Source organism: Phaseolus vulgaris, chromosome 2 (assembly GCF_051622355.1).
Source record: "Phaseolus vulgaris cultivar YP4 chromosome 2, ASM5162235v1, whole genome shotgun sequence".
Lineage (NCBI taxonomy): Eukaryota > Viridiplantae > Streptophyta > Magnoliopsida > Fabales > Fabaceae > Phaseolus > Phaseolus vulgaris.
Genome location: NC_143499.1, coordinates 47,386,976 through 47,412,848, shown reverse-complemented (window position 1 = coordinate 47,412,848; position 25,873 = coordinate 47,386,976). Strand labels below are relative to the sequence as shown.

General features: G+C 32.2%; 3 protein-coding genes and 1 long non-coding RNA gene across 6 annotated transcripts; all 4 read left to right on the top strand.

The window, feature by feature from the left end:
* Nucleotides 1-1,512: 1,512 nt before the first annotated feature.
* On the top strand, nt 1,513-5,848 carry LOC137812761 (importin subunit beta-1). Its single transcript, XM_068614951.2, has 3 exons — nt 1,513-1,663; nt 2,590-5,003; nt 5,106-5,848. The coding sequence occupies exons 2-3, from the start codon at nt 2,590-2,592 to the stop codon at nt 5,302-5,304; spliced, it is 2,613 nt and encodes an 870-aa protein (XP_068471052.1). The 5' UTR covers nt 1,513-1,663; the 3' UTR covers nt 5,305-5,848.
* A 2,085-nt stretch (nt 5,849-7,933) lies between these two features.
* On the top strand, nt 7,934-10,911 carry LOC137812760 (beta-amylase 1, chloroplastic). 3 transcript variants are annotated; one of them, XM_068614949.2, is made up of 4 exons: nt 7,934-8,657; nt 9,265-9,475; nt 9,582-9,695; nt 9,830-10,911. In XM_068614949.2, exons 1-4 carry the CDS (start codon nt 8,137-8,139, stop codon nt 10,631-10,633), a joined length of 1,650 nt encoding a protein of 549 aa, XP_068471050.1. In that variant the 5' UTR covers nt 7,934-8,136; the 3' UTR covers nt 10,634-10,911. The 3 variants fall into 3 exon arrangements, with proteins under 3 accessions (XP_068471050.1, XP_090155278.1, XP_090155280.1); XM_090299152.1 differs by having other exon boundaries at nt 8,005-8,657; nt 9,265-9,480; XM_090299154.1 differs by lacking the exon at nt 7,934-8,657 and having other exon boundaries at nt 9,206-9,480.
* A 4,077-nt stretch (nt 10,912-14,988) lies between these two features.
* LOC150029203 (uncharacterized) lies at nt 14,989-15,993 on the top strand. The gene is made up of 3 exons (XR_016518875.1): nt 14,989-15,168; nt 15,262-15,317; nt 15,606-15,993. It is a non-coding gene; the product is annotated as an uncharacterized LOC150029203 (long non-coding RNA).
* Nucleotides 15,994-21,402: 5,409 nt separating this feature from the next.
* KLCR1 (Tetratricopeptide repeat (TPR)-like superfamily protein) lies at nt 21,403-24,641 on the top strand. Its single transcript, XM_068614947.1, has 3 exons — nt 21,403-22,381; nt 22,818-23,726; nt 24,164-24,641. Exons 1-3 carry the CDS (start codon nt 21,747-21,749, stop codon nt 24,396-24,398), a joined length of 1,779 nt encoding a protein of 592 aa, XP_068471048.1. The 5' UTR covers nt 21,403-21,746; the 3' UTR covers nt 24,399-24,641.
* Nucleotides 24,642-25,873: the final 1,232 nt, after the last annotated feature.

Here is a 25,873-nt window from a genome sequence, read left to right as displayed (position 1 = left end):
ATTTCAGCCAGACATTAGTAAGTCTCATATTTTGAGCTTCCTTCAAAACATGTATAACATAATAAAACTCAACAATCATAACCGTCTGAACTTCAAGAAACGCAGAGAAAACTCAAATAAATTATCTCATACTCTTTACTTAAACTGAGAATTTTTTATTCAAATAATATGATTTGAAAATTTATCATGAAGTATTTACAAAATTTGACTAGGATTATATTTACGCAAGTTATTACCAAATAAAACACTATTAAAAATCGCAATTCAAGAATAAAAGAAACAAATACTTAAAAATGACATAAATTTTACTCCATTAAATTAAAACCAAGATCACTTATAATTTATTAATTTAACATACTAGGTCAAAACATATAGAAATAATACTAATTGAATATTTACATATTTAAATTGAATTTTAAAACATAACTATTTTTTTGTTCTAGTTAAATTTTTCATGTAAGAAGATACAATTTTAATAAAATTAAAACATCTATTTCATAGAAGAATATAAGAAAATTTAAAAGAAAGAGAAATAACTTACCAAAAATAACACTCAATATTGATGTTATATACATATTTAAATCACCAAATGAAAATAGAGAGCTTGTTTTTTAGTTTGGAGAGAAGGAAGTGGAAAAGTTAACCCTTTTTAATTTTTTTTTTGGTTAGAACCCAATAAACAAAAGTCAAAGTGTTCTTACTATGTAAGAATTTATATTTCCACTGTCAATTATAAACATCACCAATACAACTATGTAAACTTTACACAAGTGATTAACAGAATTAAAACTTAAACAAAAAATAAGTTGAATTATTATATTTTAATTTATTTGACACACCTATATTAAAACACATAAACAACTCCTTATATATATAAACATATATTAAAACCATAAAAAAATCCTATAATAACTAAAAAGTAAAAGGTATACTTATTTTTGTTTAAATTATTAATTTTCTATTGCAATATATAAATTATGTTAGTTTACATATTAGAAATGATTAGGTCTAATAAAAAATAAAAAATATATCAAAATAAAATAGATATTTAAGAAATTGAATTTACTGTGTAAAAAATAAATAAATTTATTATAAATTTAACCAAAAAAACTATATAAGATCATATAAATTATAAAATTAAATAGTTTATGTATAAAAATTATAATAATGATATATATAGCATGTATATTTAATTTGATAAAATAAGCTATGATGATAGAGGTTATAATACTCTCATAATCGGGTGAGTGCAAAGCCGACACCATTGACAGTGCGCTTAATAAAGAATAGACATCATATGCCATTGATTTAAAACAGGAGGGAGAACACACGCGCGGGGATGTCGCGTGACCCAGATAAAAAATCAGATCATGCAGGCATTTCAAAATAGAGCCGTTGATGAGAAGATCGTAGCGTCCAGATCAGCCCTATTTGAATCAGCGGCTGATATTGCCTCACGTCTCTCCAAGTGTGTCGTACAGCGAATATAAAAAAGCAAGTATTGAACACCCAAAAAACTTAAAACATTGGCGTCTCTGCTTTTTCCCACACTCTGCTAGGGTTTCAGAGTCGCCGCGCTCCTTCCCTCACTCTCTCCTTTAAACTTGTGTCAACTCGTTCACCTCACTCTCTATCGCCGATTCAACTCGCCAACTCGTTCTAGGTCAGTTATCCTTTCTCCATTTTCTCTTACTCGCTAATCCCCAATTAGAACTTTGTGGTTCTTTACATCACTGCTGATCCCTGGCAATAGTTTATTTGTGTCTTCACTTCATTAACCGTATTTAGGGTTTCCTTTGTTTTGCTTTGCTTAGCGATCAGAACCAGTTCTTTAACTTTCTTTGTCAGTGTTGTTTTCTGTCTGGGCGTTATTTGAACTGATTTTTATTCGAATCGGGATTCTTGATGCATTTTTTTAGTTTTACTGTTGGGAAATGTGGAAAATGGATGTGGGGTTATTATCTTTTCGCATTTTCGATCTGTTGGGACTTCTGCAAGTGGTGTTTTAATGTGTTAAGAGTGTTTTCTGAACTACTAATGTTTTGTTCTCCATTTTCAAATGTTGTCGTTTCGGTTTGTTACATCTTGCTGGGGTTATTTCTTATTGTTTACATTATTATTGCTGTGTTCTCTTTATGTGGTGACTTAAGGTTTATGAGAGGGTTAGGTCAATTTCTTGTCAGCTGAGAACATGGTTTTATAAGCCTGGATTGAGATTATGAGGTTATGCTTTAGGAGTGTAGTTTTGTCTGCATTATGGCCACATCTCATAGCCAAAACTCATACATTGTATAGTTCCTATCTTTTAATATTTATATCTCTCTCAGAAACCCTTCTTAAATTTTGTTGCACACTGTACATTGCTTTGTTTTCTGATGAAAAAAATACTGTACCATTAAAAATATGTTTTTTCGCATGGTTTTGTTAATCTTTTCTATTGATGCTGTACCCTCTCTATTAGTCTTTGCATTGTTCTTTGTGTTACACCCTCTGCAATGAGTATTGAATTCGAATACATAATTTGCCTTTTTTTTTCTTTCATTAGTATTGTATTTAGTCTTAGATCCTTTATTTATGTTTTATCTTCAGATGGCCATGGAGGTGACTCAGATCCTTTTAAATGCGCAAGCTGTCGATGGTGCATTAAGGAAACAAGCAGAGGAAAACTTGAAACAGTTTCAGGAACAAAACCTTCCAAGTTTCTTGTTTTCTCTTGCTGGGGAATTGGCAAATGATGACAAACCTGCAGAGAGTCGGAAGCTAGCAGGTTTAATTCTCAAGAATGCTCTGGACGCCAAAGAGCAGCACAGGAAAATAGAATTTGTGCAAAGATGGTTGGCGTTGGACCCAACTTTGAAAGCCCAGATTAAGGCATTCTTGTTGAGGACACTTTCTTCTCCTTCTCTTGAGGCTCGATCAACTGCATCACAAGTTATTGCTAAGGTTGCCGGCATTGAGCTGCCTCATAAACAGTGGCCAGAATTGATAGGATCCCTTTTGTCGAATGTTCACCAGCTTCCTGCTCCTACTAGGCAGGCAACTCTTGAGACCCTTGGGTACATTTGTGAAGAAGTTTCCCCGGATGTAGTAGACCAGGAACATGTAAATAAGATACTCACTGCAGTTGTTCAGGGAATGAATTCAACTGAAGAAAACAATGATGTCAGGCTTGCTGCCATAAAAGCATTGTATAATGCTTTGGGTTTTGCTCAGGCAAATTTTTCTAATGACATGGAGCGGGATTATATCATGAGAATTGTTTGTGAGGCCACCCAATCACCTGAATTGAAGATTAGACGAGCAGCATTTGAGTGCTTGGTAGCCATTTCTTCAACATACTATGAGAAGTTGGCTCACTACATCCAAGATATCTTCAATATCACTGCCAAGGCTGTGAAGGAAGATGAAGAGCCTGTTGCACTTCAGGCCATTGAATTTTGGAGTTCAATATGTGATGAAGAAATTGACATATTAGAAGAATATGGAGGTGATTTTAGTGGGGATTCAGATGTTCCCTGCTTTTATTTTATTAAACAGGCGCTTTCATTTTTGGTCCCCATGTTATTGGAGACACTTCTGAAGCAAGAAGAAGACCAAGATCAGGATGAAGGAGCGTGGAACATTGCTATGGCTGGAGGTACATGTTTGGGATTAGTTGCACGAACAGTGGGTGATGATATTGTAACTTTGGTCATGCCCTTTATTGAAGAGAATATAACCAAACCAGATTGGAGGCAACGGGAAGCTGCAACTTATGCCTTTGGCTCTATTTTAGAAGGTCCATCCCCTGATAAACTAGTGCCGCTGGTTAATATGGCTTTGAATTTCATGCTCTCTGCATTGATGAAAGATCCAAATAATCATGTGAAAGACACAACTGCATGGACTCTTGGACGGATGTTTGAATTTTTGCATGGATCGGCTCTTGATACTCCCATTATCACTCCTGCTAACTGCCAACAGATCATTACTGTGCTGGTTCAGAGTATGAAGGATGTTCCAAATGTTGCCGAGAAGGCTTGTGGTGCTCTTTATTTTCTTGCCCAAGGCTATGAGGATGCCGGATCTTCATCCTCTCCTTTGACCCCTTTCTTTCAGGAAATTGTTCAAGCTCTCCTCAATGTAACTCACAGAGAGGATGCTGGAGAATCTCGCCTTAGAACAGCAGCCTATGAAGCCTTAAATGAAGTGGTGAGGTGTTCTAATGATGAAACAGCTCCAATGGTAGTACAGCTTGTTCCTGTCATCATGTTGGAGCTCCATCAGACTCTTGAGAATCAGAAGTTGTCATCCGACGAGAGGCAGAATGAATTACAAGGACTTCTATGCGGTTGCTTGCAGGTTATCATACAGAAGTTGGGATCTTCAGAACCAACGAAATATCATTTCATGCAGTATGCTGACCAAATAATGGGTTTGTTTTTGAGAGTTTTTGCTTCACGAAGTGCAACAGCTCATGAGGAGGCCATGCTTGCTATTGGAGCTTTGGCCTATGCAACTGGAGCTGATTTTGCAAAATACATGACAGAATTTTACAAGTATTTGGAAATGGGTCTTCAAAATTTTGAGGACTACCAGGTTTGTGCTATCACAGTGGGTGTGGTTGGTGATGTATGCAGAGCTTTGGAGGAGAAAATACTGCCTTATTGTGATGGGATAATGACCCAACTTCTTAAGGATTTGTCCAGCAATCAGCTGCACAGGTCTGTTAAGCCTCCTATCTTTTCGTGTTTTGGAGACATTGCATTGGCAATTGGAGAAAACTTTGAGAAGTACCTGTTATATGCAATGCCTATGCTTCAAAGTGCTGCAGAGCTCTCTGCTCATACAGCCAATGCTGATGACGATATGACAGAATACACAAATTCTTTGAGAAATGGAATCCTAGAGGCATACTCAGGGATCTTCCAAGGGTTTAAAGGTTCCCCGAAGACCCAGCTTTTGATGCCTTATGCTCCCCATGTGCTGCAATTCTTGGATAGTTTGTACATTGAGAAAGACATGTGAGTAAATTTCTGCATATTCTGTTCCTGTCCGATTTGTGAATTTTGCATCTTCAATTTTATAAACTGTTATTTATTTATTGGTGCTTCTTGTCTTTTCAGGGATGATGTTGTTACGAAGACAGCAATTGGTGTGCTTGGAGATTTAGCTGATACTTTGGGTAGTAATGCTGGCCACTTGATTCAGCAGTCTGTGTCCAGCAAAGACTTCCTCAAAGAGTGTTTATCATCTGATGATCATTTGATTAAGGAATCTGCGGAATGGGCCAAGTTGGCAATTAGTCGAGCAATTTCATTTTGAGGATGTTACTAAGGCTTTCTAGTTCTTCTTGCATACATCATCTGCATTTGTTGCGTGGGGGTCTCAACTGCATACCATGAGTCGGGTCATCACCATTTTTGGGCACAGGTGTTCGGTCCTATGGCTTTCTGCATTACATGTCAGCAACATGGAGTCTGCGTTTTCATTTTTACTTTTTTAAATTTATTGTTCTGCATTGCTATGGTGGAAGTCGGTGGGTGATGACCAGTCTTTCTGCTACCTTGGCAGAGAAGACTAGGTTTTTACGTACAGGAGGAGAAACAGGAGGTCTAAATGGGGGAGGAGGAGCAAGAAAAGAGATAGATGTCTGCCAATACCATCAATATTGGAGTTGCATGTGTTTTGGAGTCTATGGTGGTCTAGATATTATGTCCTTTACTTTTTTTTTTTTATCTTTTCCTTTTCCTTTTACTTTTATTGGCTGTAGAGTTGAAACAATCATCTTAGTCCATCCATCTGTTTGGGATAGGTAATGCAACATATTTTAGCGGTTCCTTGAAATTATTCAAATAATTTTTTGTCACCCGCTTCAAAGTTTTGATTCCTGAGTTTTTTACATTTATATTATTAATGTCGCCGCATGGCATCTACGAATGAACGTGTCACCAACGTATTGAGATTGAGATCACAGTTTCGTATATACACTGCCTCCACACATGTGCATGGTTTTTTATGGGTCAGTATTAGTTATTAAGTGTTTTCATATGCTTCTATCAAGTTGGTTCAGGCAGTTCTGATTCGTATTGTAACTAAGTGCTTGAAGAAGACAAATGTCATTTTAGTTTCTTATTAGGATGTTGTGGAATGAGTGTGTATAATACGATAAATGATAAACTAATTGTTCTTATAATACTTTTTTAATTTTAGTTATATGATTAGCCGTTGGTTTAAACAATTTTGTTTTGTCATTTCAATGATATTTAATCTCTGATTTGTGATAGTTTTATTTGGTAAAAAAGAGAGGAATTGGCTAGTTTTGTCCCGATTTTCGTTTTGCACAGGCAGCATCTAACAAACATTTCAATCATTAAGCATAATTGTTTGAATCTTCTAAGAAAAAATCTAAGTAAAAGGGACATTTTATTTGGATGGATTTACAAGAATTCTACTCGATAATCAAATGTTCACGATATAATTTGACATGTTAAATTTGCTGGTATCCTTCAGCAAAAAATTAGGTGTTTTGGTTAAGAGAAATAATAGTTCAGAAAAATAACTAGGTGTTTTAGTGACAACTACTTGTTTTTTTTAAAAAGGAATTTTGTAAAGTAGATTAATATAAGCTAATTGTTATATTAGTAACAAACAGACAAGTCTATACACGTAACTTATTATGATTAAGCTTTAGGTGTCTTTTTCTCTGACCCAAACCCTTATCTCAAGAAAAAAAATTAGTGGTGTATTATTTTGTAGTACACTGTTTTCTAAAATAAAATTAATGATTGAGTCTTGATTCAAAATTACTACTTATTACTTGCATATGATAATGACCTGTCTATTTCTTGCTAATTGAATGACATTAAAAAAAATTCCTAAACATTTTAAGAAACAAAAATACTTATATTTTAATTGAATGACATTAAATCAAGTAACAAAAATACTAATATTATATATAATATATTTTAATTTTAATTTCTTATTTTTTGAAAATATATTTTATATTTTATAATTATTAGATAAACTTAGTTTTGCTGTACTATTAGATTAATAAGCTAATAATCACACATAATATGAATTTAACTTTTCTGACGATTAACCGATTCTCATTGAGTTGGACGAATACTTGATGTTACATATTTAAAAAAATTTAAAGACTAATTTATTTAAAATACCATAAACTAAAATTGAAATTAGCTATAATTATAAGAATTAAAAACTCACCCGTCCCTGCTATTTTTTATATACTTTTAATCTCTATCATTTTTATTGCATGCAATAACTTGATAGAAAAATATATTAATACAATAAGCATATTTTTATTTGAATTTTTTATTATCTATATTTTTACAAGTTTCACTAAAGACATAGTTGGATAACATTTATTTACTTTGTGTGTGCTTAGTTGTATATTTCAATGATTTTTTATAGTGCATCAAACGTTTTATAAACATATAAAGGAAAAATATCTTATAGAATTTTTTTTGATAACATGGTAATACAAAAAGTGCATAATTCCTGAAGTTTTTTCTGTCTATAATAATACATGGCAATTACTACTCATTAAACTATTAATTTTAAACTTGTTCTTATAAAAGACTAAACACTAATTTTAATTTTAGTATAGTAAATAAAATGGAAGAGGACTCTGATATATTGATTCACATATTTAAAATCTGGAAATGATCCTATTAAAATCCATTAATATTTAATAAAAAAATCTAAAAATTGAATAGATTATGCATTAAAAATTCACTCTCTACTAAATGTCACACTAATTAATCTAATTTATTAAATAAGAATTTAACTATAATAAAAAGATGTCCAAGGTGCCTTTATTTATGTCAAGTGCCCATAACTTAAAATTATTTTTGAAGATATAATACAATTTGTTAATGTTAACTATTATTATTATTATTATTATTTATTTGAAGATGTTGAAGAATGAAGAAAAAGAAAGAAAAAGTAATTTTGAAAATGAAAAAGTGAAAAAAATGACATATAATCTCTCCTCCACATCCTGGTTGTTGAAGAGTAGAGTGTAGTATGCATTCCTCACCTCATCACTGTGTTTCCTCTCTTCTCTATGTGACTCTCACTCACAACAACACACTCTCACTTTCTTTCAAACCCTAAAGCTTCAATTCCCAATCAATGGCCATCCTCTCTCAATCCACTGCCAGTTTCTCCCCTTCCTTCGTCTCCACTCGCTCCGATTTCACTCGCCTCACTCGCTTCCCCTGCCGTGTCACCTTCCGCCGTCGTTTCACCGTTTCCTCATGCTTCAACTCCTCTAAGTCTCCCGGCGCCGGCGGCTTCCTCTCGCCGGACAACGGCGGTGATGTTTCCTACGAGCTGCACCACGACTTATCGGCGCAGCGCCGCCGCAGCGGCTCGCCGGTGTTCGTCACGATGCCGGTGAATTCCGTCAGCCGGGAGGGAGGCCGAGTCTTGAGGCCTAAGGCGATGATGTTCTCGCTCAAGGCGCTCGCCACGGCCGGCGTTGAAGGTGTCGTGGTCGAGATTTGGTGGGGCTTGGTTGAGAAGAACAAACCTAGGGTTTACGATTGGAGAGGGTACGAGGAACTTGTCGCTATGGCATGCAAGTGTGGCCTCAAGGTTCGAGCTGTTCTCTCCTTTCATCAGCATGGCGCAGGACCTGATGATCCCAATTGGTATGTGGGGACGTTAGCTATAAAATGACCGAAACTGTTACAACCTGAGGATAATTTATACTTTATAAGTTAGCTTTTTGTGACCGAATTAGTTTCATACTCAAATATTAAGATGATATATGAATATATGGATGTTGTTGTTTTGACAAATTCTTAGATGATGTCAAAACCTGTCCTGATATTGTTGTTGGACTTATTGGATCACCTACAACAGTTATCAGTGCTACAAACTTCAAGCTCAAAATGTCTAAACATTATGTCTTGTCCTGTGAGGGAGTGTCTGAGAACTTTCACTTTGAGTAGTGATAGGATTAAAATAGTGTATATAATCAGGAAACAACCTTTAGCTTAAAGTTAGTTTTTGCAGTTGAGTCAATGTCCAACTACAAATTCTTTTTTCTTCTAATGTGATTTAATAGCATGTGAAAATAATAACTATGGTTGTGTAATTTTTTCATTCAATATGTATTGACATTTGACCTGGGTTTTGCGATGATCTAAGTACAGTTGATTTGGTTTATTTTGAATTATTATCACTATTTTTGTAGGTAGGAATTGTTTCCTAGTCATGAGCCTCATACTCTGGAAGTTTGTCCCCCTTGTGTAGGATACCGCTTCCTCTATGGGTGCTTGATGAGATACAGAAAGATGTAGAGTTAGCATATTGTGACCGGTTCGGAAGAAGAAATATTGAATACATTTCCCTTGGATGTGATATTCTTCCTGTGCTGTGTGGACGATCTCCTATTCAAGTGTATGCTGATTTTATGAGAGATTTTAGGGACACTTTCAGGGCTTTGCTTGGTGTTATCATTACAGTAAGGTTCTATGATGATTTTGGTTTGTTACAATCTAAGGTTCAAATTCGAAATATTATTATCAGATCTTGTTGTAAATATTTATGTCATTCTGTTCGTGTTGCAGGGTGTACAGATTGGCATGGGTCCTGGTGGTGAACTAAGGTATCCTTTGTCCTCTTTAGAAGAGCCAAATTTGGCATGGTCTGGTGAACTTGGAGAATTTCAATGCTATGACAAGGTAGGCAGAAGAGTCAGATTTAGGCACTAGTTTGTTGTTTGTGTAGTGTTATTGTTGTTCTGTTTCACGAGAGACTTAAAAGTGGGATTAGTATTGTGTTTAACTTTTGTTTTGTCTTGCTTGCCACCTGCCAGTATATGCTTGCTTCTCTGAATGCCTCTGCAAGAAATATTGGAATGCGTGAATGGGGAAATGGTGGTCCATTTGGTACTGGAAGTTTGATGCACAATCCTGAGCATACTGATTTTTTCAAAAATGATGGTGGTTCTTGGGACAGACCATATGGTAAATTTTTCCTTGAATGGTACTCAGACATGTTGCTGCTGCATGGGGAAAGGATTTGTAGAGAAGCTGAAACTATATTTAGGGGTACAGAAGTCCATATATCAGCAAAATTGGCTGCCATTCACTGGCACTATGTCACACAATCCCATCCATCAGAGTTAACAGCTGGTTATTATAACACTTTTAACCGAGATGGATACTTACCCATTGCCCGTATGTTTAGTAAGTATGGATTCTCGATGTGCTGCTCTTGTTTTGAGATGCAAGATGCAATAATGCAGAAGATCAATCCAGATGGCAGCCCTGAAGGTTTTCTTAGACAGCTTTTGTTGGCTGCTAGACTCTGTGACCTATCACTTGAAGGTCAAAATTTTTCAACTAATTTGGATGATGGTGCATTCACCCAGGTGCTGAAGATGTCAAAGTTTTACTCGAATGGGATAGAGAAGCGACCTTTCTCGTTCAACTTTGTAAGAATGGACAAAAGATTGTTTGAATCCCGAAATTGGGATCGGTTTACTCGTTTTGTAAGACAAATGTCTAATGGAAATATCTTCCGAGCCAGATTATATTCTGTTGGTGACATACGGTTTAAGGCCGCACCAGTGATGGCGGAGGCGAGATTGTTGTACCATCTATATCAGTACTCTTGAAACCAATCTTGACCTTTGTTCTTTAGGCCTATTTAATATCACTGCCATCATTGCAAGAAAATCTGATGACCTCTGGTCTAATGTTGTGAAATATGTAGTAACTGCTGATTCTTCATGATTCTTTTATTGCTTTTCGGCAAGAAGTTACTTCCCCTAAGGTAAATACATCACATTGCCTTCCAAGTTTTTTTTAGATGGGTGGCATGTTATACACTTACCTACCTGTATTTCAAGCAAACAGATATAATTTAAGACTGGTTCCTGCTGAAATTTTGACAGCCTTTTCTTTCTAATTTTCTGTTCTCTTGAGATGGACTCTTGGTATGCTGGTTTTATATAGCTGTAGTATGCATCTTGATATCAGTTTGACTGATCTCCTTTCAAACATGTGCACATTGACGCTGATCTTGTTACAATGACTATGGTAAATAGTCATAGATCTATGTGAGTTGTATTTTATCTGAAATATGTCGGTGTGTTTGTACAAGATAGACAATTTTGGATTTGGTGCTGTTTATGCTATATAAAGGTATTAGGTATTGTAACATAAATTTATTTTTTATAAAAATCAAGCTTTATTTTTCTTTCACGAAAGTGCAATAATGATCTTTACAAAATCTTAACTGTATATTTGATTTTTTTTAGATTAATATGTTATATAAATGTTAATGGATGTTAAATGTATTTTAAGTGATGATAATCACAATTATATAAATGCTAATGGATGTTAAATTTATTTTAAGTGATAATAATCAAAATTATATAAATGTTAATGGATGTTAAATGTATTTTAAGTAATAATAATCACAATTAGTGCAAGGCATTAGTAATAAGATTTAACAATAAGTTTCATTATATATATTATTTTAATATTTTTATTAATAATTAAATAATATATCAATAGTGAATAAAATATACTTTATTTTAGAAAACTAAAGATCATCTGCAATTTTTAAATTTTTAAAAATACAAGATTTTACATCCTAAACTAGTTATGAGATTCTCTTAATAATATTCATAGTCTTTGTGAGCTTATGGTCTTATATGTCTCAATTATATTGATTATTTGTTGCTGTATAGTTGTTTTTTTTCCAATGTAGTAGTTTTGTATATTATTTTTTAAGACCCACATTTATGTTTACATTATTATTTATATTATCACTTTTTTTCCTCTTGCCCCAGAAGGAGGGTACAATTCCCTTCCCGTATACATATATGTTGCTAAATAATGTTTACTGGTGTATTAAATTTTTTAATTTGCTATACTTACAAGCTTGCTCAATTGAAAAAATTTAATAAATAATAACGATTTTTTAAACAATTTTCATAAAATAATCATTGAAAAATAATATTAAATATTGTTTGAACTTTCTTGCCAAATGAGATTAAGTTTTTAAAAAAAAAAATTAAAGTAGGCTTTTGCTTCTTGCACCTCTATGATTATTACATGCACCTTTATAATTTTTCTATAATTACTACCTGCACCTCTAATAATTTTTAAAATACTCTTTCTGTGTTAGTTAGAAGTATTGGTCATGTGTGACAGTTTTAGTGTTTTTTTGGGTCATTTAAACTGGAAAATCTGTGTATGATTTATGATTTAGGGTTTAGGTATTTTTTTTCATTTTTACTAAACTCAGACACATTCACTAGTTTTACATGGTTAACGAGGCTAACAAACTCATATTGGATATGAAAAAACACAAAGTAAAGCTTAAACTAAATTTGGGTTATTGGTTAAATCAATTTAAAAGATTTAATAATTTAGTTTAAACTTAAATGACATTTAATTTAATTTAATTAGATTTATTTTTTATTTAGCAATTCAACTTGATCATAATTGATTTACATTAGAGTTGAGTTATAAAAGAAAAAGAAAAAAATATTCAACCATCCTTAGTAGAGTGCGTTGCATGTGTTCTCAAAATCCCATGGGTATTGTTGGTCCATCAATATTGTATTGGATTTTCAGCAACCCTAATTCAACTCAGTAATCATGTTCCCTTTGAAACCAAAACACCCTCATTTTCTTATGATATTGCACATCTCTGCATGAAAGAAAGAAAAAAGCATTATTATTTCTGGTAGGTTTCAGCCACAGAGGGAATTGTCACAACCATAGTCAACTTTCTTTTTTTTCTTGGACGTGTCTATTTAGATATATTGATATCTCCAATTCCAATATTAGCCGTTGTGGTTTAGTGTCTGTGGGTACTATTTGGTGCGTGACACCTCATTTGGACCTTGGAATCATTCATCATTTTGACTCTAGAAAAACTAGCTACAATGAAACGTGGGAAATAGATTTTCTACAAATTAATAAACTTGTTCATTTTATCATTCCTTTTATTTTTCTCATGTGGCATGATTAGTTTGTAAAATTGATGGTTTGTGATTGGAAAAGTCTGATCAAATATTCTATTTTTAAAAAAAAAAAAAATTAAAGAAAGTAGTATTCTACACAATTACAAGTTAAAATAAAAGTTACACATTCCCAAGTTTTAGAGTTAATTGAAAGGTTTATTGATTTTCAGAGAGACTTGTATGAATGATTAAGTATTAAGAAGCAAATTTTAAGTTTAATTCAATTTGTTGAGACTGTCAACTTGTATATGAGGTTATATAGTTGGTAGTTCGATAGCGGGTGATTTGATAAATAAATAAAATTCTTGTGATAATAGATTTTATATAGCTTAACATAAATTATATTTAAGTTTAACTTAATTTTATAAAATCAATTTATAAATGTAAAAAATGTACTTCTTATATAATATGAAATAGTTATATAGTATGAAATATTTGTATTTTTAAGTAAACTTTGTAAATGCCAAAAAATGTGGCACTTGTAACTAAATATTGAAAGTCTTGTGGGGGAAAGAACTTATAATGGCACAACTCAAAAGGAAAAAGCTAGCATGAAAACAACACATCATAACAGTCCATAAGTATTTTGACAATCTTGAATGAGATTACTTATTATCGGTAACAAACATTTAGATTGGACAATATAGCTTTTTAATCTATCCCTATTGAGTACACAATACAAGGTTCAATATGAGCCAAGCAGAGCTACCTAGTGCAACACACATGTCAAGTGCTAATTTGGGAGTTACTTTTGGTAGGACTCACTTTGTTATTACTTTTATTAGGTCTCAATACAACTATATATTAAGTTTGTTTACACTTTTTATTTTAAGGTCAAAGTCAATTCTTTCTATAATAATAAACTTTAAAAAGTAATTTTGACTAACTAATAAATACTCAAGCATCTTGGCTAATCTAATAAAGTTATTTATCTAATTGGCTAAAGCTAATTAGATACCAATTTATCAATAATATAAACAGTTTTGTTGGATATCTCACTTTGACTAGAGATTATGGCATTTCATAGTATATAAGTGGGTGTAAATCTCATCTTATAAATCAAATTTATAAAGTTAAGTTAAGCTTAAAGTTAACTTCTTAATATAATATCAGAGTCTTTTAGAATCTATCATAGTGAGAACTTGTTGAGTTTATCAAGTCTTTATCATACACTCATTACATAGTTCTACACACAAGTTGATAGAAGTTGTGAATATATAAGTGAATGCAAATCTCATCTTCTATAAGGTTGATTTAAGTTTAAAATTCACTTCTTAAAATATTTTAGATACCAATAATTTTTGTAGTCTTTAAAATAATATCTAATTTAATTAATATAGTAACTATTTTTTTTAAATTAATTTTTATTTAATAATTTTATAACAGTAAACACTAAACTATTATAGGGATAAATAGTGAAATAAATATTTTTCTATGTTAATATGAATATATTGATTTTCTGACCAATGTTTCCACTTGCATTTACAACTCAAGTATATCCTTACATTGGAAAAGGATGTGAAAGTTGCCCATGGTAGCTTCATTGTTGATGCAGAAAATCATGTCAGAAATGGTACACAAGACATGAAGAGAATTATTTTTTTGGGTTCACTTTACATTACATGATCTAAAAGAAGTTAAAATAAATTTAAATAATCATAATAATTTTTATTAAAAAATAAACTTTAAATCTAATTTAACTTTATAAAACAAGTTTCAAACCTAGTTATATTTTGTAAAATATTGTTATAAATGTGGGATCTTGAACCATTGTTCAAAATCAAATTGATGAAAAAGAGTTCCATAAAAGTATAAAGTTAAGAGACAGTAAATAAAGTTGACTTTACCCACATGCCAATATGCAATATGTTGTGTCTATTGTAACAGTTGAATGGCTCACATGACAGGCCACAATCCACATGCATCTTGAGATTACTTTTATTGACTTTTGTTACAACTTACAACCCCATTTTTCCCATTCTAACCTCCCTCTCCCTTCAAAAGAAAAACCCTTCATTCATCTCTTCTCATTTCTCACTTTCTCACAGAAAAAAATCTCTCAGTTTCTGTCATCATTCAAAGTTCAAACTCTGCATCCAACTTTATGGATCCCAAGCTCAGATTCTCCATTATCATCATCTTCCTTTTGCTCTTTGTTGAACTGTATCCAGGTAAGCATGTTCTGCACAAACATATATTATATGCTGCCACAATAAATCATAAATCATAACCAACCAAATTCATTTTTGTGAACTTTTTTGCAGCTAGAGTAAACAGCATGACCATGAGAGCAGATGTAGTAAAATCACCAACCAACAAGGTAAAGTATTCACAGTATGCATTTAGTTTTTTCAATTATTGTAATGAGGCTAGAAAACAAGAGTCTCAGTTAAGTACTTTGTAAAAGGGTTGATTAATCCATAATGACAGGTTTCATAATTTTTTAATTAGTGCTTAAGTTACACAAAAGGACAGTGATTAGAGAGATAAAAAAGAAAGGGCTATGCATGGTGACAGACAGATAAATATGTGTCTCTGTCATGAAACAACTGTATTTGGAAATATGTGATTACTTTAATTATTAATTAAACACACTTTTCTGTTGAAGGTTTCTTTTCAGATGAAAGGAAGAAAGGTTTTGAACCTTGACACTGACGACTACAAAGAATATGGTGCTAATCCACGGAATGATCAAGGCAAAACCAAGCCTCACGGTTGAACTTAATTAACCTCTTATGCTAAGTTGCTTTTAATACTAATTATATATATATATATATATATTTTAATGGAACCAATAATTCAAGCCAGCTCACATTTCTTCTTGCTGAAAGCAGAAGAAATTAATATGAGAAAATATATGTAGCAATATATATATATATAGCAGAAGATTTCCTTCTGCAATATGAGTTTTATATTTCTGTAATGTGTTAAAATCAAGTGCTGAAATATATCTATATTCTAATATCTTTAAATACCAGCAACTGTTTCAATTTGTATCTAAAACTTTATGCTCTTTCTTCATTTCTGGTCTAATTAATCTTTGTTGGTTGTTGATGAATATACCTTGTTTGGTTTTCACAGCGTCTTACACTGCTATTATATGTAGCAGACATAATCTGTGTTTTCTGGTGAGACTCTAATTGGTAAGTAGTAGTGTGTTTTGATTAATGACATGTGTAAAATGTGGTTAAATTATTTACTTAATACTAATTGTTTGGACTCATTTATATAAATTAATTCTTACATTAAATATTGGATACAGGATAACAAAAATAAGATTTAATTATGTTTTTAATCTCTAAAGATTAGAATAATGTTCTAAATCTTAAAGTTTAAATTCTAAAATTTATATTTTAAACGCCAAATCTTGAACTATAATTCCTGTAAAACTCATTTTAATTCCTCAAGTTTATTTAATATTTAGGAACTATTTTTTTTTCCAATTTTAAGAGGCTAAAAAGTTTTTGTTTTAATTTGAGAGATCACAAATAAAATTACTCATATTTCAAAGATTAAAAAATAATATTATAATGTTCGTCTCGTCTTTTAGATCCAGTGTGATATGTAAGAGATGGTGAGGTGCGTAGAGTGAATGAGACTAATAGTTAATTCCAAAGACAATAAAAAATACAATATTGATTTGAAAACTTCAAATAGTGAAAAAGAGATAAAAAGAAAAGCAAAATGTAGATATGATATATAAAAACGAAATAAAGATAAACATGAATTATTAATGGGATCTTTAAAATAATTGCATACTACTTCAAATCATTGGTTTTTTCTTTATTATTGATAATTTCTCTCTCCCAACTCTTGTTCTCTATATGTTAATGAGGAAAAAAATGCTATTTAACTATACTTTATTCAAAGGCTTAGAAAAAACTAAGAGGGTGAAGAGTAATAAAGTGTAATGATAATCTTTATAAATAAGTGTTTAACTGGATCAAAGGTGATTCCACAGCACAGGCTAGTAAAGATGAGAGTCATTATAGAAAACATATAATATCTCTTATTTGTAAAATCTTAATAATTACCTATATGTTGGGTTGAAAATTTGTTATTTGTTATGTAAATTATATGTAAATGATACTTTTTTTTATATATATATTTTTCTCACAATGTTAGAAATGTCATATCTTTTTCTGTTATTTGTTTGTCGAGTTCGGATGAGATACCTATAAAGATACTTAAAACGCTCAATTCAACTGGCATGCTGAGATGTTTGTGCATTTAAAAATTGAAAAGTTATTATTTTTTATCATAAAACTTCTATCTTATTTATAATTTTCTATTAGGTCTTCTGTTATCTGTCTGTTGAGTTCGAAGAGTGAGATACTTGTAAAGATACTTAAAACACTCAATTCAACTGGAATGCTGAGATGTTTATGCGTTTAAAAATTGAAAAGTTATTATTTTTTATTATAAAACTTTTGTCTTATTTATAATTTTTTATTAGATTTTTTTCTTAATGACGTTGGTGCAATTTATTATTAAAACTAGATTATCCCAATTAATCAGATTGTTACATTGTGATTTTAGTCGAAAAGTTGTTATCTTTCTATCCGCTAAACCGGATAAGAGATATATAATTATAAACACTAAAACATTAGTTTATCTTGGATTAAGTGTATTAAAAACATTATATAAGATGGAAAAGATTAGTAGATAGATAATACTTAACTAATAATTAATCTTGTACTTGCCTCTTCTTGAAAAATGCAATGATGATGAGTATAGAATTGGGGCAAAGATAGGAAGTCTACTTCATAGCTAGTGCAGTGGTTTCAATGATGTGACCCTCAACGTTCCCTACCTCTCAATTTTGCTTTCATTATCAATATATTTTATGACAATCTTTACATTTTTTTTCTTTGTTAATGAGATTACTGGTGTTACACTAATCAATTGACATTGAGTTTTACTATAAGAGTAAGCATGTTTTGCAATAACAACACCTACTTCAATACTATGCTATGCTCACAGATATTATATTTAATTAATTGACTTTGACACTCCAACCTAAAGAGTTCATCTGCAAGATATTATTAGTTGAGCAAGAACTGTTGATGTTTTTTTGCCTTTTAATCTACTGTTCATTACTCTGTGCAAGGATCAAACACACTAATAATTAAGAAATGGTGCTAACCATATATAAACTCAAGATGCCACATATCTTACTTGCTCTATGAAGGGAGAAAAACAGAAAAATTGAACACAATTTTTTTTTCCTAGAAAGTGGGGTGATTTTTCTTTTATCAAAATAAAATTGCTTTTTTAAAAAAAATTGTAGATTAGAAAAATAAATAGTATAATTTTGATATAATTTTTTTTAAGAAAGTGAGTGATTTTTTTTATCAAAACATTTTTTTTTAAATTATGAATAGAAAAAGTTATATTAATGTGATATGATATTTTTAATATATTTGAAGGTGATACAATTTTAGTATAATCAATTTAAAAAAGTTAATTGTACAGATATAATTTACTTTATTTTCTTTAAGAAAAAAAATACTATTTTTTTATCAAAATAAAATTACTTATCATATGAAAAAACACAATTTTTTAATATATTAAACAAAATTTATTATTTTTAATATATTAAACAAAATTTATTATAATATATGCAGTACATACACAAACATTAACACTAATACGATATAAATACAAACACAAAAATACATATAATCTCTAAAATATATGGGACACAGATCTATATACTATATAATTATATATGTTTTAGTGTTTTTTTCTAAATTTTTTTTATGGTTAGTTAAAAAAATTTGTTCCTTATTTTTATAATCATACTAAAAATTTATATAATAAATTTAAGTTTTTAAAAAATAATCTATTTTTTTATTTTTAAAATAATATTAGAATCGTGCTAAAATTGTCATATGAGTGTCAATTAGGCTATAAATGTATTAACAAAGACACTGAAGTTCATATATTATAATTAATTTCATGTTATCTTAATGCAATTTTTTTTTCCATACACAACTTCTTTCTTACATAACAACCATATTTTAATTAAGAGAAAAAAAAGAAAAAATGCTCCATCTTTTTGTAAAAGTTCCTACACAAAATCCAATCTCTAACTACCACAAATAATATGCAGATAATTAACCACCCTGGGTTTAGCTTTATATTAACAGGTGGAGGAGGCACACAGTGGCAGCATCCATGATAGAAACTAAAATCATGCTAACCAATCATTAATCTTCTTCAGTTGACTTTGGGAATAATATCTTTATCAGTTTTCCAAATGCTCCTTATCATTATTCTCCTCCATTGGAAATGCTTCCCACAACATTCAGAACAAGACATAGATACAAGGAAAGGGTGACAAAAAATATAACAAAAAAGTATAAATCTTTATTTATTAATATTAATATTATATTTTAATTAACAATAATTAACTTCACATTATTATCTCCTTTTTTGTTTCCTTTATATATTTACTCATTATTCAAATTATGACTTCTCCTACATTTCTTCACAAGGTAGAGGAAGAAATAAATAGGTCAAATAATAGTTTCACCTACTTCATCATGTAAATTGTCAGAACATCTATGGCACACTGCAAATTCTATTATTGCACTGCTACAAAGGTTGGTTTTTGTTTTTACTTTATGAATACTACAAATTGTTGAGTGAAAAACAGAAAATTTACTATTCCATCATCAAACATGTACCATCTAAATTACGGGAGACAAACCAAATAAATCAGATCATTTTTATTTTAATTTATAAATAATTAAATGAGAAATAGTTATTGAAAAAATTGATTCATTATAAAAAATTGATTTTTTTCAATAAAATTTTCATTGAATCCACCCATTAGCCTTTTTTTTTTCATGATTGAACATTCATCCACAAAATAATATATTGTTAAAAAGTATATTTTAAAAAATATTTTTAAAAAGTTTTAAATTAAAATACTTTTTGAAAAAGTACATTTAAGAGATTAAATTATAAAAAGTAGTGGTATGAAATAGGCGAATTAAATTCATTCCTTATATATTTTTGTCATAAATGACTTTAGCTTTATATTACTAAATAAATGAAGAATGAATGAATTATTTCATCATTTATAATTTAAATAGACAAAAATAAATGTTGAATAATTTTAAGATTTTTTACGGATGTATATCTGTAAGTTATATATATAAATAATATTTACAAAAAAAATATCGTAGTATCTGTATTTTTTTCATCTATACAAACCTGAGATCGAAAAATTGATAAATTACATACTTAATAATAAAGTTATTTATCAATTATATTAGGCTACATATCCCTTAATAATTGATAAAGCTTAGAAAAAAATATAAAGGAAAAAAAATATGCTATATGTATTTAGTAAGACTTCAATAGTTAATTCAACCAAAACACCAGAATTCTATTATTATTTTTATCTTTTATGGTACATAAAATTATTCAGTACTAAAAATAACTAAAAAAAGTTAAAAATTTCGTGCCCATACTCTCAAATTTCCCCCACTTGTATTTCTTTTTCATCGCGGTTGTTTTTACGACCAAATAAACCATCGTATTTAATATTTGACATAACTGATATGTGTACAGTTACACTTTTAGGAATAATAATTTTCAGGACCATATTTAGAAAATGTGAAAATGAGAGGAAAGACAAAAAAAGGAAAAAATAAATGAAAATTTTCTGTTTGACCAATAATACGGATGCAGAATAATAACGTTTACGTGGGACCAAATATTAAACCAGTATTTAGAGTAAATTCTAATATAAATTTTAGTTAGACATAATGTTTTCTAATTTTTTAATTAAAAATTAGTTATAGAATCAAATTAAGCAAGGGATATAATAAGTTGTTTACAAAAAAAAATTAACATCCATAGTACTTTACTCAACCCTCCACACCATATACATTTTAAAAGAAATTATTAATTTAAAAGTTTAATTTGTTTTTTTACCGGTTAGGATCTGTATGACACCGGAGGTTCAAGTATCTAGTTAATATCGATTGATATGATTAAAATCATCACGTCTAAATATAAAATACACTTTTAATCACGATTCAAATTCTTAATCCGGTCAAATAATTAAAAGTCTATGATAATCATATAAATAGACATAAATTTCAAGAATTAGACATGTCATCATCTAATACTAATTATACCTAGTGTCGAGTACCAAAATCATACTTAAACTTTAGAGTATTTTTACCGATACCATTTAAATTCAAAGTTCACTAAGATGAAGAGTAAATCAACAAGAAAAATAAGAAAAAAATTATTTAAGTAAAAGAAAAGAAAAGTAACCTTGTTTTAGACCCGTTCCAAAAGAGTTTTGAAGTAATATAATTTAATATGCGGTGGTGAGCAATTGATTACTGTAATTAATATTAATAATTAACAATTAATAATCTGAGAAGATGTGCGTTGGGTGAAGGGTGAGTTATGGAATTACCAAAGTGACCCGTGAGAAAGACGGAGAAGAAGAAGAAGAAAGAAGTGAAAGTGAAAAGAATGAAACCTCTGTCACAGCTCACACACAGACACAGTTTGAAAAACAGAAGATAGAAGAGACATTTGATCTGCACAACCCCAAACAACGCTTCTTCTCCCCAATTCTTGTTGAGAGTGGTGCCAAGTTCTTATCCTTCGCCCAATCCATACAAATTTCACACTCGCACCACCCAAACACTCAACAATTCTCTCTCTCTCTTTCTCTCTCTCTTTCTCTCTCTCTCTGAATCCTAATTCCACCACCATGCCGGGTCTTGTTTCCGTTAAAACCCCACCGGAAGCTCAACCGCTCCGAATATCCGTACCAAACACTCCGACGCAGAGATCCGAAGCGAACAACGCTAACAACAAAACGCCGTCTCCACTTCCCAAAAAACCACCATCTCCATCACCTTCTCGTTCCTCCAAGAAGAAAACTCCCGAAACCCCTACCAATCCGATTCTCTCCGATGCCTCTCTCGACAACCCCGATCTCGGCCCATTCCTACTTAAACTGGCACGCGACACCATCGCCTCCGGTGACGGGCCCGCCAAGGCCCTCGACTTCGCGGTGCGGGCCTCCAAGTCCTTCGAGCGCTGCGCCGTCGAGGGCGAGCCCAGCCTCGACCTCGCAATGAGCCTCCATGTCCTCGCTGCCATCTACTGCAGCCTCGCCCGCTTCGAGGAAGCCGTTCCTGTCCTCGAACGCGCCATACAGGTCCCCGACGTCGCGCGCGGCGCTGATCACGCCCTGGCTGCCTTCTCCGGGTATATGCAGCTCGGCGACACCTTCTCCATGCTCGGCCAGGTCGACCGATCCATCTCCTGCTACGACCAGGGGCTCCAGATCCAGATCCAAGCCCTGGGCGAAACTGATCCCCGCGTCGGTGAAACTTGCCGGTACGGTATCGATCTATCGTTGTTTGATGCAATACCTAGATGCAGGGATTCAGAATTATTGGAGATTCGTCTCGGTGTTTTTCTTAATAATAAAACAATTCATTAACTGTCTATGCGAATTAATGAGGCGAAATTATAATCCTGATAGTGAAAAATTATGAAAATGATATTCAGATTTCTGAAGCGAAATTCTATTTCTGTTTAATGATAAAAATAAGAACATCTATAAAACTAGGGTCTATATTTTTTCTTGATTGTAGTTGGATAATTGTGTTTTTGAATGAGAAGTTTTATTGGTGGTTTTGAACAAGAAAGAGAGAAACGTATGTGTGGAATTAATAAGGTTAAGAAGGAAGGTAGAGAAAAAACAAGTCGTGTTGTTAAATTGTTGTGTGAATAAAACCACTCTTTTTTGAGTTGGTGTTGTGCGTGGTAGATACTTGGCGGAGGCGAATGTGCAAGCGATGCAGTTTGACAAAGCGGATGAGCTGTGTAAGAGAACTCTGGAGATTCATCGCGTGCATAGTGAACCGGCTTCACTTGAGGAAGCTGCCGATAGGAGGCTTATGGCTCTGATTTGCGAGGCGAAGGGAGATTATGAATCGGCATTGGAGCATCTTGTGCTTGCTAGCATGGCTATGATTGCAAATGGTCAGGATAGTGAGGTTGCGTCGATTGATGTTAGCATTGGGAACATTTACATGTCACTTTGTCGTTTTGATGAGGCCATTTTCTCGTATCAGAAGGCACTTACTGTGTTTAAGTCTGCCAAGGGTGAGAACCACCCTTCTGTTGCGTCTGTTTTTGTGCGTCTGGCTGATTTGTACCACCGGACTGGGAAGCTTCGTGAGTCGAAATCGTACTGTGAGAATGCACTCAGGATTTACTCAAAGCCGGTGCCAGGTACCACTGCAGAGGAGATTGCTGGTGGCTTGACAGAGGTTTCGGCAGTTTTTGAATCTGTGGATGAGCCAGAGGAGGCACTGAAGCTGTTAAGCCGGGCGATGAAGTTGTTGGATGATAAGCCAGGGCAGCAGAGCACTATTGCAGGGATTGAGGCACGTATGGGAGTGATGTATTACATGATTGGCAGGTATGAAGACTCAAGGAACTCATTTGAGAGTGCTGTTGCTAAACTCAGGGCCAGTGGGGAGCGGAAGAGTGCCTTCTTTGGAGTTGTTCTGAACCAGATGGGGTTGGCGTGTGTTCAACTGTTCAAGATAGATGAGGCTGCTGAATTGTTTGAAGAAGCTAGGGGAATTCTTGAACAGGAGTGTGGCCCCTGTCATCAAGATACTCTTGGAGTGTACAGCAATCTTGCAGCTACATATGATGCTATGGGAAGGTAAAATTCTTTTCTCATCATCCTTGTTTACTTTTGGCTCGTATTTAGTACCTATTTTGCTTTGTACCCTGATTCCATTCATAGTATTTGTTTCTTACGAAGCAGCCATAAAATAGAAGATTCTACTTAAAGATTAACAGTGACCACCTTAGTATAGTTATTACCGTGGTTATATGTTGGACTGCATGATTGAAAGCTGTATTGAATTTAATTTTACTATAAATCCTCCACCATAACCTATGCTACTGGATGGTTGGCCACCCCAGAGCATTGATCTTATAGTTTGTCTAACCCAATATGTATTTTCCAGCTCCTTCCTGTATATAAACTAATCAAGGCCTTCCTGTATATAACCTAATCAAATGTCTATTTATGTTGTACAATGCTGTAACACTTCTATGTTTAAAGTAAGATTCTATTTTCATTGCATTGTTCAGAGTGGGAGATGCGATTGAGATCTTAGAATATGTCCTGAAGTTGAGGGAGGAAAAGCTTGGAATAGCAAATCCTGATTTTGAAGATGAGAAGCGTCGTCTGGCTGAGCTTCTGAAAGAAGCAGGCAAGACACGGGACAGAAAAGCAAAATCTCTGGAAAACCTTATTGATCCTGGTTCAAAGAGGACCAAGAAGGAGGGAACAAAGAGGTGGCCTGGTTTGGGGTTTAGAATTTAACCATATTTTTACTCAAATATTATATATATTGAATGCACATTCTGTAACATAGGATATCTTGTATAGGGTTGAATATGTAATTTGGGAGGGAGCTTCCCCTTTCTTGATATTTGTTCATGCATTTGTTTCTTTTGGTTAATTGCTCTATCAATTGTGTTGTGATCTTTTTAGTTGTACCACCAAATTCCATCCGTTTCCGGAAAATGTTGAAAGCAAATTTTTATTCGAGTGAATATTTTTTTATGCCATTGTGTTTTATTTATCTTTTTGTGCAAGCGGACTAGAAAAATTGTTTCTCTTTCTTCTTTGTTTCCGAGTTACGCCAATGTCGGTGCCTGATCTAGGAGTATGGGCATGGCGAAATTCTCGTGCTATATTTATGGTGATTATGAACTACATCAACATGTGAAAGACCACTTAAATGAACCGTGATTTGGATCTGGTTCTTTAGATTCTTGTTGCGTCATTACACTTTTTTTTGGTTGAGTTTGGATGTATGGGGATCCTATGAACAGTATCAGTTTGCCAAGAAAAGTCAAGTGTCAATAAAAATGATCGAAAGAGGAAGGTATTTTTCCTTTCTCTATTTAATTTGATTCTTTTTTTACTTTGACTGCTTTATTTAACATCCACCAAACATTTATTTCTCTCCTGAGCAAGGAAAAAAAAGATACCATGCACTGTTCACAGATGTAGGGAGGGAAAGATAAAAAGATGTTTTACTCAAGGATAATTCAGTCTAATCATATCAAAAGTTTTTCAAACTCAGTTTCTTATAATGTTGAAGAACAAAAACACGAGAGATAAGAAGTTCAAATCCTTTTTTTCCCCTCTAACTATTTGAGTTAAACAAATTATTTTAAAATAAAATTATTTTCTTCCATCAAAATCTGTCTTAGATTATACTTATTTATTACATTATCACGTTAATAATTTTTCCATCCCTTACATGTCGATATATTGTAGGCAGTTTAACTTTTACAATTAATTCACTGAAAATTTGAAAGACAAATTTAAGGTATGTTGGAGTTCTATACTATCAAGGAGCCCAACGGATTAGTGATTGTATTTGATTATGAATGATGCATACCAATATCAAGATTTAAAATAAAATATACCCCGTACTATAAAATTTTCCGCAAAATCCTAAATTGCTATATGAATGAAATACATTGGTTTTCATAAAAATAAATAAATTAATATACCTATTTAGAGTAAATTTTATAGGTGGATGCTCTAAAATATTTACATATATCAAAATTAAACTCAAAATAAATCACAGAAATATAAAATTTTAAGAAAAAAAACTAGTCTATCATAACAATTTTGACTCCGGAATACACTTGTCTTGGATCAATTGTATTTGAAGAAACAAATTCGGGCACACTTCTCTACTTTCTTTAGCTTTGTAATGGATGATTTAAAAAATATAAAATGGATTGGCTGCTAAATTAAAATTCAAAAGGCAGCTAAGA